This window comes from Hylaeus anthracinus, unplaced genomic scaffold (assembly GCF_026225885.1).
Source record: "Hylaeus anthracinus isolate JK02 unplaced genomic scaffold, UHH_iyHylAnth1.0_haploid 4, whole genome shotgun sequence".
Classification (NCBI taxonomy): Eukaryota; Metazoa; Arthropoda; class Insecta; order Hymenoptera; family Colletidae; genus Hylaeus; species Hylaeus anthracinus.
The window spans coordinates 8,152,205-8,169,233 of record NW_026535289.1 but is presented as its reverse complement, the minus strand read 5'-3'; the positions used below and the strand labels follow the sequence as shown (position 1 = coordinate 8,169,233).

Sequence of the window (17,029 nt, the reverse complement as noted above, 5' to 3'; positions counted from 1 at the left end):
ATTACAATAAAATATGGAAAATTGAGGTTGAAATGTAATAAACAATATCTACGTTTAACTTACAAAATAATTTATTACAGAAAAAGCCGTAAATCGTGTTTCTTATTAGCGATTGCACGAAGAAGAAATTCTTTTACATTTATCGTAGGCAAGTGAAAGAAAGCCATGAAATTTGTCGTGATTTCCAGTAGTAGCGAAGTACGATTTCTCTTACGCACGCTCGTTCGCATGCGTGTAAAGCATAAAAATTTGTCACGTAAGATCTAACGAGATCTCACACCGAGAATTACCCCTGCAGATATCTCTGGGATATCCAGTGGACTCTTGAATCACGTGCATCGAAAGGAGTCGGATCACGTTCTGTATTAATATCTGTTTGATTCGGAATGTCGTCTTTACCGAATACGCGGAACTTCTGAATTCGAGGAAAACAATTGTACTGATTCTAACGGTATATGATCAAATTGCAAAATCTACAGAAAAAATGAAAAAAGTAAATTATAATGATAAATTTAATAAAAAAATTAAATGAATAATTCAATCGAAATATTCGTGTCCATTTTCGTTTCGGGTGAACTTTCGACCAACTGTTGCAATAAAATGATATAAACATGTTTCTATTTTTCAATTCATCTTTGCAGCGGAAAAAATAACTTATTTAAATTCTACGCGTATTTTTTCATGCAAACGTATTATTGCTTAATTTATATACAATGGAAGAATTCCCGATGAATAATCATTATGTCTCTTAATCGACAATTGGGAATAGATTGCTTCAATCATTCCGGATTTAAAATAAATTTATTCGCTACAATTGGTATACGAGACCGTTTCAAAACAAATACAAAAATTACGTTTTACGCGGCGTAGGAACTCGATAAACGAACGTTTGCCTGTTTTTCGAAACGAAACCAAACGTGCGCAAGAGAATTTCGCGTTTCACTTTATTTTACATTGGAGAAGTTTTGTAACGATTTGATTTGTTTACTACTGCTCTGAAGGCAATCGTTGACTCTCAAAATTTAAAGGTTTTATTTCGCAGGAAACCATTTACCGAGCTGGCAATATTAATTTCGTTTCATTTTCGTTGGTTTCCAATAGTGTCTAATTTTCTTTGATATACATTATTTACGTTTGTCGCCAAAAAATTAAATTTGTAACGATGGAAACCTACGGAACGTGTATTAATTTTTCTCTAAGTTGGTACGCGTCGCGACAGAAATTATTCGCAGGTGAGTATACAATAAGCTCGTTGTACCACGGGTAATGCTCTTACCTCTTCGTTTTAGTTAAGTCGGATTTCAACGAATCCGTGGCGTAAATAAACGGAACTCTGCTCGGCGTTCACTCCGGATGAACCAGCAATTAATCCAGCGTGAAATAATTTTCCTCCCGTTTCGTTCTTCGTTCCTCGTCAAGCTCGCGTCTCGCTTCGTCGCTTCGTTATTCGGCCGAGAATTTTCCTTCTTGCGTGCGAAATGAACGAAACACTTTCGCCTTAATGAAAAATATTCCACCTCGTAGTTGCGTCGCGACGCGGGCCGTCATTCCCGAAACAGAGGGATTAAACAGGAAATCGCTGGCAACGTGGACGTTTGTCGCGTCCAACCTAAACAGAGCACCGAATAGTTTGAAAGCTCTTTCGCTCGAGGAAGCGACTAACGAATCGAGGTTTCATATCGATGCGCGCGACCTGGGGCCGGATTATGCGATGAATCTGATAAAATATCAGAATTGGTCAGTGTCCTTTGCCGCGCAAAAAGGATCCCCCAGGTACTCGAAACGTGCAACCCCGGCATAAAGCTTTTCGGTCAAACGAATAGCGACGCAAGAATGTGAGAACAGGAGAAATTATTTACATATACACGTTGCAGATGGAAATACCACTATACACTTGTAACAAAAAATCGAATGGAAATGTTACATCTTATTCGAGGAACGAACGCGAGAAAAATGTGACAGGTCTGTTACTCGCTTAAAAAGCATGGGACTATCTTTTTGCTGTTACTATTACTAGGTTCTAGAGATGACTGAATGCCAAGAATGAGCTCGCTGATAGCTCGTTTCAGAACATTTCTATAGAAAACGAACCATTTGTTTCAGCTGGAGGCGTGCAGTCGACTTCTGTGCTGCGTGCAGAGGCTCCGCAGAAGCGGAAGTGCAGGGGAAGACGTCGAGCAGCGGCTCAACAGGGGTCGAAGGGGCGCACAGGCGGGCCCCGAACTGGAGGGCCCCTCAGGCTCGGAGGATGGCATCCTCCCTATACCCGTCAGCCCTAGTCCTGCATCCACGTCCTCGCAGGAAGATGCCTGCAAGCCGCCGCCGCGAAATTGCTATCGTCTCGTTATGCTCGGTAGCGCGCGGGTCGGGAAAACCGCCATTGTAGCACGGTAATTATATATCCAGCGCGTCCCATCTCACCTTTCATCAGATTTACCTCTGCATATCACTGTTTCCTGGCTAAAGCACTCGTCATATGCTTGAAATCGCAAAAGCACGAGTTTTCGGCTACGGACACAATTCAGAAGGACTCAATGTCCACGCGTGTTAGGTTATACACGTGATCCTTGTTCTTTTCGTTTGCTAGCGATTACCACATAATAAATCATAAATGAATTAATTAGTTGATCAATGGAACAATCAGAAATATTAATAGTCTGGAAAGTGGAACAACGAGAATCGATAGCAGCGGGTTGCTTCTTTTGCTTGATAATACTCGAATAAGTTTTTGTTAAATGTCACATTATGTTGAAATTTTTAATCGTATCAGAGGATCCCGATCTTCCTATTGCACCTTTCAGCCCCATGATATCATCTCGTATTATGCTGATACATCGAAACAAAGTTAGATTAGCCGTCGTATTACATGAATTTGGAATGACTTTCAAATTAGCTAATCAGAGTTCAAAACAGTCTTCGTGGAAGTCTGATTCGGGAGCTCTCGCTTGTAGTACGTATAAGGCGGGCAGATTGATGAAGGTCCACGAATGTCAGAAGCAGACTTTTGGGGTACGGGCTACGGACGAATGAAGCGATTAGAATCGATTGACGGGATTAAGAATGTTACGGTTGATACCGTTTGAGACTTATGGTTCCACGGCGCGTAGTTTCCCAGGATGTTCCGCTGGTAATGCAGGGATAGATCCATTAGGGCATCCTAGCTAATTAGGACTGTAATTGGTTATTGATGAACTGTGACGTCAGTATGAACATCCTTAGATTGACTACCGTAAGGTGTCCGCCAATGTCGATGCTTACAAAATTTACTAATGCAAGCAACAAACAGTATCATACAGTTAATCCCATAAATATTCGTTCCCTCTACGTCTATCGAAGCAGTTTGACTAAATTAAATAATAGTTTTAATATTACCAAATAAATTTTTCAAGCTTATACGTGTATATATTTATATATATATATCAACACATTTATATAAGCATTCAGTTGGAATCATCAAACCTGCCATTTAATTTAAGCAAATTTCTTCAATAGACATAGAGGCTGCAAATATTTATGAGACTGACTGTTCATAAATATACAATAATAAAATTCGTAATTCCATTTAGAGATTAAACGCAAGTGTTGCAATTCGTAGAATTACTCTATTCCCAGTGTCGACACCCACACTTCGTGTCTTCGCTTCTAGCTACAGTTTACCTCGGTTTGTACCTATACTCGCTATGCATAGTTAAATATTTTGTCGAACCAATAGAGATCAATTGGCTGTTCCCTACTATGAATCAAGCCCGAATATATCGATTCACTTCCGTCCCCGAAACCATAAAAGCTTTCAACAGGGTGATATTTTTAACCTCGATAAAGGGTAGGAGACAACTGGCAAACGCCTGGTGACAGGCAACGTGTGTCACTGATTCTGCGGAATGTGTCGCGTCTATATTGAATTTTGTCGAAAATCCCGTCAGTTTAATCAAATGTTCCGCGACATTCGCGATGCATTCGCTCCACCCGTCCGTAGGGACTCGTTCTGCTTCGAAGCTTTCACAGATAATATTCTCATATATATTTCTGACGTGGCTCAAAAGAACGAGATTTTTTCGACCGAACTTTGCCCAGACCTCTTCGGAGATACCACTGCAATTAAAATATATATCTAAAGTAACGTTCAAAGAAAAAATTAGGAATAATATAAGTAAATAAAAATTTGTTACTTTTTTATATTAAGTTGCTTTATGGAATCAATCGTATTCCTTTGTTTGTGTACTTTATGCGGCATCATGATAACTGCAGTTGTAATTCTGAATCTGCGAGCGAAACGCGGTAATCTTGGTAACAATCCATGCAACGCTGGATGGATATAATGTGCGTCCCATTGTCTCGGTGTTCGTCAATCAGCACGTGTACCGACGTATTTCGAGGCAAAGTTGCTAATGGACCCGCGGTACTAGTACGTACAGTTTCGCGTCCAATTTGCCCGATGATTTCATCAACCACCGCGATCGTCTTACATTTCGCAAGCTTCCACGCCTAATTTTCATTCGAAAGTTTATAGCGATGGACGCTGGCCACGAGTTAGGAACTCCAATCGAGCGAAAAACGCGTTCGCGCTGCGTTATTGTCGCTCGATGGAGTACCTACTAATTGCGTTTCGCGAGCAGTTGCGCGAAAGCTTTTCCATCATCGACCAGCGAGGATAGTTTCAACTCGACTAGACAAAAATACGTTGTAACAAATTCATTGTGCACGCTGCTCGCTTTGCATGGTCCTCCTCTCCTAGGATTCATCAACTGAAGAGAATAATTAATACATTTCGCACAGAGTCTTTAGTTCTCTGCAATTAGTTTGATTATATCGATATTCACAGCGGAAAACACCACGTGCGTTTTAATTTTTACCTTTCGTTATTTACTTTGGGTTTCCGTGTACCGAAGAGGATTGGTCATTCGGTTGAAAATATTATGGGATATCCGATATTAAATATTGTGTTCACCATGCGAAAACTAAACGTCTAAAAACAAACTGTATACCGTAATTATTGACGTTTCGTGGGATGGGAATTTTCGACGAACCGCGTGGAAAATGTTTGCACAATGTCGGAAAATGCTCGGCTCGAGAGGATCGTAGAAAAGTCGTGTACGCGTATTCGTAGCAAAACGTCCAGCGCGGTCGGTCGTCGAAGCGGGTTTCGCTTCTGGAACCCGCATGGTTCGATCGCTGCTAATGGGACAAACAATTTAATTCCATGCGAAATCGGATCTGCGGTGTTGGTATTAGTGTGTCGCGTTTGTCGTACGAGTTGTCGAGTTTGCTAGGATCGAGATATTAGTTTAATAAGGGAGGGTTGCCTAAATCCGACAACCACTCGAACACTGTCTAAAATTATAACGATAATTATAAACAATAACGCTCGTCATTTCTCTATTCCAAATTTTATTGAAATTGCTTGTATATTCTTTTGTAATGATGGTGATCTTTCACGAAAGATAATGTATTAGGTTGTCCTGAAAGTTTCTTTCGCGAGTTGCACTTAATTATTTTATGTGGTCGTGTTTATATAAATAGACAATCTAATTTCATAGATATTCATGTTGTAACAGTAATGAAGCAAAATGAATCGTGCACAATTCAGTAATGTAACATAAAACATAAAATATTGTGCATGTATTACTTATTAATAAAGCGAAAGAAACTTTTGGGCCAACCTAATAAAAAGGAGTGCTTTTGATTTAGATTTTTGTCCAACAAATTCGATGAAAGTTATACACCGACCATCGAGGACTTCCACCGGAAACTGTACAGGATTAGAGGAGAGGTCCATCAGCTTGACGTTCTTGACACGAGCGGGAACCATCCGTTTCCCGCTATGCGACGATTATCCTTCTTAACAGGTAAGTCTGTCAGCTTTAATCTATAGAAACGATCGCACGGTGCGAGGATTGAAAGATAACGTATTACCGCTTGCATCGAACTGCTCAGTTTAGAAGTCAGTATGCCCTCCCGAACCGCGCTTTTCTTTTTGCTTAAAATAAACGAATGTAGGTCGTTTCATTTCAAAATAATCACCTTTTGATCTCACCGTCGAGAATTTTTGTGAAATTGAAATACGATGTAGCTCGCCTAAAATTAGAGGAAGTTTAATTCATCGTTTTCTTTTTGCTTTTTATATCTAAAAAATACGATTTTACGATTCGTACCTAGTCGAGCGAAAACGCGCACTACCTGCGAATGGATTTTTAACTTCAATCGGTTTGGCTAGCCATCGAATCGACTCGTTATTTCCTTTTGTACTTTTATCGGGAAGGATTGGCTTTTCGAACTGAATTTTCGTTTGGACGGAAAAGTCGTCTTTGGAGCGGAGAAAATTGTCAGCGGTATAGGTGTATTTCTTGAAACTTTTTGCGCAAAGTAAAGTTAACTCTGTACAAGAAACACGCTTATACTTTTTCGAATTTTTCATGAAAACATTCATTCCTAGAGCACGTTCCCGTTTACATCGACTACTCAGCCCCATGATTGTGCGTGATTTATATCGTGCTTCAATTCCCCAACGGAATCCCTGACATTCGACTATAAAAACTGATCGATTTGGCGAGAAATAACCCCTGCACGATCATCGTGACCGCGCATAAGTGAGATTAACGTGCTTCATTTGAGAGTTAATGCATAAATTTGATCTTTCATTCTCTCACGGTTGATCAAACCGTGAATCCCATACAGTAAGTGTCGCTGAGTAGGGGAGATTACGATGGATTCCCTGAATCCAATTCGAAATTTGTTTTTTCCCTCGAAGTCTACGGTTGGGCTACGTTTTCTCAACTTTCGTCGTTCGAAAGACAATTGAAACTCGAGCTACACAATCGTTAACGTTAGACTTGGAATTTCGAGTAGACTTTTCAGGATTTTATCGCTCTGCTAAGAGTTTAATTCAAATTGATTTTCCCGGTTTCTCTGCCACCTCTGGACGGCTTTCGTCGTAGCGTTTCTCGTTCGTTCCACCCAGAAATTTCACTCGCCCTTCTCATTTCCCGTTTTCCGTGTCTCCCAAATGAAGATTGCCCGCTTTCCATCGCGGCGCGGTTCACATCAACTCACCGTTTGTCGCTGATACGTCAACTGCGAGTACCACAAACAGAAACTCCGTGCCACGAACGGTCACCATCGCGTTCAATTGCGAACCGTCTCCGCCTTCGGGCTGAAAGCCATTTGCTTGTGTTTCCCGTTTGACGGTTATTGCACAACTGTTTCGTGATACGCGAGCTACTCCCCTGAGAGATAACACTCGTGTCCGCGAGAAACACTTGGACGGCACCATTCGTAAATGTTGATGGAGATTTCGTAAATTATTTATGTTTACCCTGGCGACTGGGTAAAGTTAACGATACAAGCACGGGAATCGTCTATAACGGCACGTTTCCATTGAACAGAAATGCCACTTTGACACCGACATGACAGAGGATGTCGTTGCGAAATTTTAATGTCACTAAGAATTGGACACAACTCCAGCCATCGAACATTTATTATTTATCGTTGTTCTCGACCTCGTTGTTGGTTATATTAATATATTACATCGATGAAACATCAATTTAGTATCCGAGTTAATTATCCAAACATCATTATTTACTTAGAAACGAGGGTGGATATCACACTTGCATCGTTGTAAAAGAACAAAGTGTTGTATCTACGACCAATAGACCGTATCACTGGATTGGATATTTTTCTGTATCGGTATTTTGCATCCGCATTTGAAAATGAGCTATACCTTGTCCCAGTTTCTGCTAAATCCGGTATTTCCCGCAAAAAGCTCAACTTCCGTGTGCAAATATTGACGCCACGCGTCTCACACAGAATTGCAGAGGAACGATGAAAACGTGGCGTGCATCGGCGAGCATGCCACGGATAGCCGTTGTTGCTGGTGGATTTTTATACCCATTTGGAACGAGCCACAGCGAACGGAATCCCACTCGAAAAATAGTAACGATGTGGGCGTATCGCGGAAGGAAAGGTAGAACAATCCTGGATTAAGGATGAACGTGCAGAGATTAGGAAAATTCCGATCAAGACTTTCCTCGTATTTCGTCGTGTCGAGACACTCCCCTAAAATTGTTCGCTCTCGTAGTCGAGCATTTGTTAATCCATCTTTTCGCGAACCCTACAGAGGTATAACGCGCCATTGAGCCTTGCGTGGTTAACCCTTAGCAGTTCCATGTCGAGCGAGGCTCGACAAAAATGTATTCAAATCGAAAAGTATGGACCGCAAAAGGGGAAAAGGATCGATAATCTTGTGAAAAGACGGATTTAGCTGAGAATCGATTCGCGATCGAACATTCCGCTACTGCTGCCAGCGACTGGAATTTACGTGGTAGCGATATTTCGGGAGGCATTGGGGGTCAATCGAGCGTGGTCGAAATTCGCTGGAACTCCGTGGAAGCGAGTCAGGCGTGGTATCGAAGAAAGGCTATTCAACAAGTTGTGGATGGTGACTTTAACAAGAAGGGGTGAATGCGGACGGGATCGAACGCTGATACGAGAGCCATGGGTAGCATGCTGAAACGTGTTTACTCGACAAAGATGTGATTCACGAGCTCCCGGGTGACGTCGTCGTCTCGATGAAACGTGGGCGACGATTCTGAATGGAGCAAGGCTATTAGGATCAAAGTCGAGTTTGATAGATATCAGATGTCTGTTAGGTAACCTCGTTTTTATTATCTTATCGCTATCGTGGCAATTTTTTTTTTAAATAACGATAAATTTGTATATAAGCTAGGTGTGCGTTCGTTACTCTCGTTGTCTGTTAAAAAATCACTGGAATGGTTTTACAAACAAAAAACAGACTCGCAATCGCGGTGTCTCACTTCAACACTCTGAAAAAATGCATTTCCATCACGCGTGTCGCACGTGACTGACGGATGGTAAATAGGTGCCAGTAAGTGATGGTATGCGTAAGGGTATCGATCATTCGATTTTGAACTACGCACACGCATCACGTGTTCCGCGTACACTGCGCAACCACGTGAAATACTATAAAAAAGGAATATTACACGAGTCGTTCATCATTTCAACGGAAACGTATTGGACTCGAAAGTAACGTTTAGAATCCACGTTGTGGTAAAAGATAAAAAATGAAAATACATGGTGTCGCGATATCGTAAACCTGATGGAGTCGCGAATACAGGCAATGGTCACAAGTGTATAGCTTTTGGCACGAACACACGCGTGCAAAACACGCTGTAATGGACTTCGATGTGGGGTGATGTCATCAACTGTCACCATCCGATGGCGTATAGACGACAGTTCATTTCCTGGAACTTTCCATCCGCAATTTCTCGGAGTCTGCGTCTCTTTGGTCTTAAACAGCTACCGCCAATATAGCAAAAATGGATCATATACCTAAGATAGTAGATAACCCATTGGAACGACTGTTAAAAAAAATAGAGATTAGAATTTTCGTATGGAGACTTTTCAAACAACCTGAGTCATATTTATTTGTTATAGGGGTGCGTCGGGCGATTTAAACGATTCAACCGTTTAAATCGGCACAGGTGTTTGCATTTTATGAATCGTTCACCATTGACTAAATATCCAAACCTAACGCTGCGAATCAACAGCAATTAACTACATTCGTGTAAACGCTTCTTTGGCCAGATGAGAGGGAAATTAAAACTGGCAAACACGAGCCAGTTCGTAACATTAACGTTAGATCCGTTCCACAAAGCCGTGATTTTCCAGGTTCAATTTAACATTCTCGTTTTTAAGCATCATTCGCTCGTGATTAATGAAAATGATCCAAGGAGAACGTTTATCTGCTCGTGAAATATCATCCAAGACGCTGAACGCCCTGTTTCGCAGTGAATTTCCGTGATTATTGCGCGTAACTAATTACCAGCTTCAGCGCTCGTAGCCCTGTGATAAATAACGTTTAACAAACGCACGAACGACTGTGCAACTTGTCGCTCCATCCGCGAAGAGATTAAAGCGTATCGCTTCAAACCAGACCCGAGCAGTATTTCATTCGAATAATACGTGATGAATAAAAAAAATCTTTATTTCATCGTGAAATTCAGATTGTAATTTTTGTTGGACGAATAATTCATTCGAGATTGTTGATTTATTTATAACTTCGCCACCGTCTCCCATGCGAAACTAATGTTCTCGGATCTGGAATGCTCGGGCGAAATCTATGGAAACTTCTCGCTCGAATATTGATCCACGCTGGAAAAATATCCCTGGAAATCAACGGATTGCGGAACAGACCTCGCTATCACTAAATAATACTGCATTCAGCGTTGAAATGAACCAACCTCGGGCTTCGAGTTCGAAAGTGTGTTTCAAAGTTCGACCATTTTTCCATTGATGTTGCATTAATGTCTACCGATCCATCTTCCGCGGTGGAATATCATGGAGATTCTGCTTTGAAAATGCAAAGCTTCCAGGAAGTTTTTATTCTATTTTGTTCGACATCTTCATTGCGCGAGCCCTTGTGCATTCTATGTGGAAGGTAAACACTATTAACCTTCTATAGTCAAAGTATTCGTGGATTATAGAAAAGATTCTACGATGGGAACATTGACAATCATTAATAACAAGATATAAAATACCGAAGAAATCTCGCTGTTAGCAAATAAAACTGCTTCGAGCGGTAAAGTAAACTATTCGCGAAGTAAACTAAAGTTGAAAAACATCGTAGAGATACTGCTTTGAAAATGCAAAGCATCCATAAAGTATTTATTGTGTTTAACGACTTTATTACACAAAGCCCTGGGGTGCATGTAACGTAAACGTTATTAAAGAATATAACGTGTGCGGAGAGGTAAAGTGCAGCTGAGGCTGTTGCGGTGTTATTTCTAAACCTAACCTGGATTCTTAGGTAAACTACGTAAAGGTGCTATTTCCCTTGACGATGTAATGCGTAATGCGTTAAGAAAGGTTTACAAAATTCCTGTCTGAATACAAAATATCGAATGATAAATGAAAGATAAATAACCATCCACCCATTTCTCGTTGAATGAAAATTTCAATTTGCATCGCAGAACGAAATGTCTCACGATGGAAAAATAAAAACTGGAATATCGAATTGAATATAGAAATGGAGACGATGGCGAATAAATTCAAGATAGTTTTGAATTACTGGGCGTTGATTCTATGCGTTTGTCAATCGCAAGCCGGTTTACAATTTTTAACGATTCAAAGTTTGTGAGAATTCCTAAAAGATCGTAGATCCCACACAGTTTACGCGTCCTAAGTGCAGCAACTCCTAAGGGAATTTCAACTTCCTAAACTTCTTAGGTGTTCAAACATTTAACCAGTTCGCGTGGATCTACATCTTTCTTGCGCATGCGACCAACGCAAACACGTTCCTCGGTTATGTCAGAGTTCACGAGAGCGAGCGTTACGCGTAGAAATAAAAAATATTTAGGAAAAAAGTCTTGGACCGTTAAGGGTTGAAATTGACAGCGCAATCCAAGTTATCATCTGGTGGGCTGAAATTTCCTTGGCTCCTAGAATGGAGGACACCTGCCGGCTGCAAGATACTCTTCGTAATTTCAATTAACGGAATAAATTCAGAGCGGGCAACGTTGCAGGAATATTTAGAGCACCTGGCAATAAACCGCTTCGTAAACCGCAAGACGAGAGGAGAGCAGCTCCAATTGAAACGGTGAGAACCAATATGCCTGGAAAGTGGCACAATGCATGAGGTGGTAGTCAAACGACGTACCGAACGACTCTGATTGCTGTGACCTGGCCGGTTTGTTGTTCACTCTTCGTTCTCCAGATCGTTCTTGAAGCATGAAATCAGCTGGCCGTTGAATACTAATTCCCCGATACGAGGCTTGCTCGAGACTTTATTAAACAATCAAGATTCGGAAATTTGTAGCTACGAGTTCTTTAATTTCATGTTTCCTATGAACTCGTATTAATCCTGTGGATAAAGTGAAACTAAGATTGAAAGTGTAGAGAGAAGGGGAATCAACCATCCTTCGAAGTGTTTCTTCTTTCTTCCTAGTCCAATACTTTTAAACGACTGTCGTCTGCGGATAGATTTGACAAATGTCTTAGGAAATTCGAAATAACGCGAAAACGAAACGTTGAGGCATCGGGATCGAGTGTCATTTCTGAAAACTCTGGGGAGAAAAAGGTCTCTCCACCAATCGAATCATCCGAGCCGTCGACATATTTCTTCCTCCCCCTAAATCGTGTATTCCAGATGGGTGTATGTTAAATTCATACGTGACATGAATTTTAATAATCATTTATGAATAAGAAAACAGGAAGAAAACAAGGTGTTTCGCGAAAAAGACTAACATGGAAAGGGTGGAGAGGAATAAATTTCGAGGATACGTGTAGTTTACATTATACATTTCGTTCAGTGAATGTAAGTGATATACTTTCTAGCAAAAGTGGTTTGATTTTTCACTAATTTTACGTGAAATATTCTGTTGCTGCGTAATTTGAAAATTTTCCTATTCTAAAAATTGGACGTCCTCTAGCTCTATCTTCCATCGAGCAAAACGCGACGACATTTCGTTGAACTCGACAGAATAAACGAATAGAGGCTGCAGCGTGCAGTAGGGTAGCATAAAATGTAACGAAGAAGGGCTGGAAAATGTATTAAACGAAGGGTGAGTAGAGGTTGTTGAATCCATGGGGAGACTCTGGAAAAGAACAGAGAGGGCAGGGAAAATGGAGGGACCGTCCCCTCTATCGGGTCAAAGGCCGCAAAATGAATAAATCGGGCGCGTAAATAAGCAATAAACTTACTGCGAGGTCGAGTTTGAAAAATCGTGATGTAACTCGAAACGTATCGATATCCTCGAGCGGGAAACCGAGATACGGTTGAAGTGTCGCGCTGTATGAAGGGACGTTTCGCGCAGAACCTGGCTTTTCCATGAAAAACTCGATCCCGACGAGTCGTACGAGCAACCTACGTGCCTCGCGAGCCTTCGTACAATGGACGGTCACGATGCGAATATTTGCGAGGCGACGCATGAACGCTCCACGCTATGCAAAATAGGGGAAAAAAGAGGTCTGGTTATTAACTTGGCCAAGTCCCAGTCATCGAGATTACGCTGCACGTGAAACCGTTATTAAAGTCGGTCTCCGGATTATGATTTCCAACTTCGTAGAGTACCGATACCAGATAACCGGATCGTTGACAATGAGTATTTCATTGTCGTGGTAAATTTCACTGTACAGAACCAAGGAGCTAATTTACCGCTAAAGCCGACTCTGGCGTAAGATTGATCACCGCTTTCCCTGCAAAGTTCGCTTCGAGTAGCTCAATTTCAAAGCCCATACCGAATCGTAGCTTGGCATCTCTCAAACTTTACCCCTTAATAAATGAACACTTTCGACGCACCCTCTAGGGTAGAATTCAATTATTATTGTAGGAGTTAACGAAAAATAAGGCACGGAGATTCTAACCCACGATCCTCGGATCGACTGTCGACCGCTTTTCGCACGCGACCAATCCCGCACCCTACGATTCGCGTTTTCCTTTCACTCCTTATTCTTGCCCATAGGGGGGCGCGATATTACATTATTTATTCGATATCCTAGAAACTGTTGCTTAAACATTTACTCAAGAAATTATACCGTTACGCTTCGAGAACTCAACGAACACGTCTTTCTCTGATGTTACGAGATGATGTTACAAGTATTGTTTACTAATATTATAAAGAAGTAAATCTTGTTCGTATGTATGTAGGGGGTAATCTCTTGAACTACTGAACAGATTCTAAAAATTTGTTCAGTAATAAAAAGCTACACTATCCCCTAGCTAGGATAACTAAAAATTAATTTCTGACAATAGTTATTAACAATATTTGTTCAAGCAATGATCGAGAATATTAACTTCTAACCAATAAGTAACTAGTTTGTGAATACAGTCACCAACTATTTACGTTTCTTTTGAGTAACTTCGTGTGCGGATAGCCTAATAGTTTCCGAGATATTGGACCACATAATAAGTTTTGTACCGCTAGATCGCTGAAATATCACACTGTGCGTCGAACACGAACTACATAAAACAAATAGTATTTTACACGGGTGAAACTGCAGGGTGCAGCTAGTTTTTAATGAATCCTTGCATGGCATGTTGGACATCGCTGTCGTAATAAGGTTCGTCAACCCCATCGCGTACGAGTTGTCTTGAACAAGCAGTACGCTTTGGTACACGGACGGCGACCCGAATTCAAAGACAATGAGAATCTCGACGCCGGCCGAGGTGAGAGACGAGGAATCCTTTCGATTCAGGAACACAGACTTCACGGTATAATGGCTGACACGTATTTCACGGACGCAACAATGGCCAACTGCTGCGTCGTTCCTGGACGGAGCGAAGCATCCTCCCGAGGAAAGTTCGACGCTGTGGATGCGAATCCGAGTAAAAGGATCCCTCTTGTCGACGGAGCGACAGGTTAGTGTACATTCGGTAGCGTAAAAGTCGTAATGACGTCACGGATACACGCAATAATGCAATTATTTTCATCGTGGCGTGGAAGGAGAAGAGAAACGTTACGTTGCTAGGAATTGCAACTGTCGTTTTACGGATTTCGAACGGATACATACGAGGGATACGAATTAGTGAATTTAAAAGAAAAAGATTATTACCAGACTGCGGATCTTCGGGCATTTATAGGAAGTTTGAATGTGCAAAAAACTATAAAATCCACACAGTATGCAAGAATATAAAATAGCATTGAAAGCAAAGTTCATATTACACTATTTGCAGAGTAAAATAAATTCTTGTTTAAGTTCAATTTTTATAAGTACGTTTACTAAGATTTTATATTGCATAGAGGTACACAGTCTAACTATTACATAAACAGTGATGTACCATAGTCCCAAATCGACGTCATATATTTCTATGTACAGAGCTATTGCTCAATTCAATCGAACAGCAATTTATCACTGTTAACGATCAAACGAGTCTGAAACGATAGGATATCCGCGGCGCAGCATCGCCAGCTGCGCATCATCCCCCGTAACCATGTTTCGAAAACCCCCGTCGAAACAACGTTATCGACGGCCCGCGTCTAGTAATTTCGTCACAAGCAGATTCACCGCCAGCAGCGAGAACCCGTTTTAACGAATTCCTGCATTACGAACGGAGTCTCGTGCAATTTTCTTTCAAAATCATCATGCGAGCACGGGAACCTGCCCCAGTCGCATTGTTCCTCATCATTGTTCACGAGTCTCGCGTTGTTCTCTGTTTCAATTTCCATCCCAGCTGCGTTCTCTCCCTCGTTCGCCGAGAAATACCAAGCTCTCCGTTCGCGTTTCCAATCCGCGTTCTCGCAAGCTCGGTTTCCCTTCCGTTTTCGCGGATCCATCGACGAATCCCACAACAATCGCGTCCGCTGAGATCAACTTTGCGCTCCAATCTGCTCGATACCGTGATCGAATATCGACGTTCCTCGGTGACGAACGCTCGAAAGTGATTGTGGCGATACAGGACTGAATGGACCACCGGTTGCGTTCCGGGAGGACATTGTTATCGCCTCGGAACGCTCGTTGAAAAGTTACCTTACTAGCGAAGCAACAAGGTGCGCGAATTAGGCCGAAGCGTCTCCAAGTTTCGCGATCATATCGAACCGTTTGCGAATGGTTGGAGTATTTATAGGGATCGTAAAAGTTTTATCGAATTTTCAAGAAACCGTGGAGAAGTAGCGGGAAAAGACAGCATGGAGCGAAAGTAGAATATAAAAAGAACGTGAGTAAAAATGCTTTTGGTAGGCAACCTGTAGAGGGAGATTACGATTGTAGGTCAAAAACGTTACATATACATGTGTACGTGTGCGTATAGATTTCTGAAAGCAGTATACTTGAGTTTAGCTCGAATTTCCACAAAATTCGAGGATTCCTTTAATTAATCCTCGAGGATTCTCCACGTTTGATTAAATTTAAAATAAATATATTTTGAGCAACTATCTTCGAGGCTCCGTACAGATTTTCAGGTCAATGTTTATTCCACGCTCCCGTTCCGAACACATCGCGCCTTGAAAGTTTGACGAGTTTTTCGCGCACTCTGTATAGTTTGCTCGTCGAGAGATAACAATTTCCTGACAAACAGAAGGACGACTGCCAACGGCAGAAAAACTTCAACGTCCGAAGGAGGATAAGCGAAGCTTGGGAAGACGTTCCAACGATCGCGGACTCGCCAATTTTAACCGCATGGCGAATATCGCTTCGAGAGGAAACGCTCGCTGGACGTCAACAGCTTTTTGCCCGAAAGCCCTTCAAATTTTCCTCAATTTTACGCAACCAAGAACTCCGACGAAAAGTAATTAGAATTTACTTTTGCCCGTTAAAGTTGAGTAATATTACAGGAGCGAAGGTAGCCGTTAATTACAAGTTAACCTATTTTTGGTTGTTGATAGCCTCGTGCAAAGCATGCCCCACTTTTTCTCGCGTAGGTCGATTTTTTTTAATTCAAGTTAACCAAGAAAATATTATTAAGAAAGATGTCTAAGTGAATTTCCAGGAAATTAACGACACGGAATGTAATTCGTTTCGTTAAACGTAGGGAGCAGCTCGAAAGAAATCCGTTTGAAGAAACGTTCTGCTCTTAAGTTAATTAAAGCGGTGTCTCGTCGCGATTAATTGCAACGAAAGGCGATTAATTACGTTCAATTGTTTCGGATACCGGGCAAGACGACGATAATTAGTCGGAACAAGGAAACTGATTTCATCCAAGATTCCATTCCACCCGAAGTCCACCCTTTACGAAGGAGATTCCCTTTCATCGTATACAGGTTGACGTAAAGCTGAACGACGCCACATATTTGTACACCAAAATGACTATTTACTTTTTTCATACGCATAACGATCATTTTGTCGCGAAACATTTGGAATTCTGCTGAGAAAACGAAGTATATAGTATCACAATGGTTACATGCTTAAAACATGAGGACACGCTTCATAGAATTTTCCTTCAGAAATACGTACTAGTGTACATTCCGAGACCACACCTGAACATTCAGAGAAAGAGAGAGTGAGAGTGAGAGTGAGAGTGAGAGTGAGAGTGAGAGAGAGAGAGAGAGAGAGAGAGAGAGAGAGAGAGAGAGAGAGAGAG

The 17,029-nt window shown here is 41.5% G+C and overlaps 1 protein-coding gene across 2 annotated transcripts in view; it reads left to right on the top strand.

Moving 5' to 3' along the window:
* LOC128894510 (dexamethasone-induced Ras-related protein 1) overlaps positions 1 to 17,029 on the top strand; it is a 54,952-nt gene that overhangs the window by 30,326 nt on the left and 7,597 nt on the right. The window contains exons 2-3 of one of the 2 annotated variants that reach the window (XM_054156287.1): positions 2,104 to 2,390; positions 5,689 to 5,846. In XM_054156287.1, coding sequence (XP_054012262.1) covers positions 2,347 to 2,390; positions 5,689 to 5,846 — 202 coding nt within the window. In that variant the 5' untranslated portion in view covers positions 2,104 to 2,346. Of the gene's footprint in view, positions 1 to 2,103; positions 2,391 to 5,688; positions 5,847 to 13,590; positions 14,372 to 17,029 lie in introns of those variants that run through there. The other variant, XM_054156288.1, reaches the window with a different exon arrangement.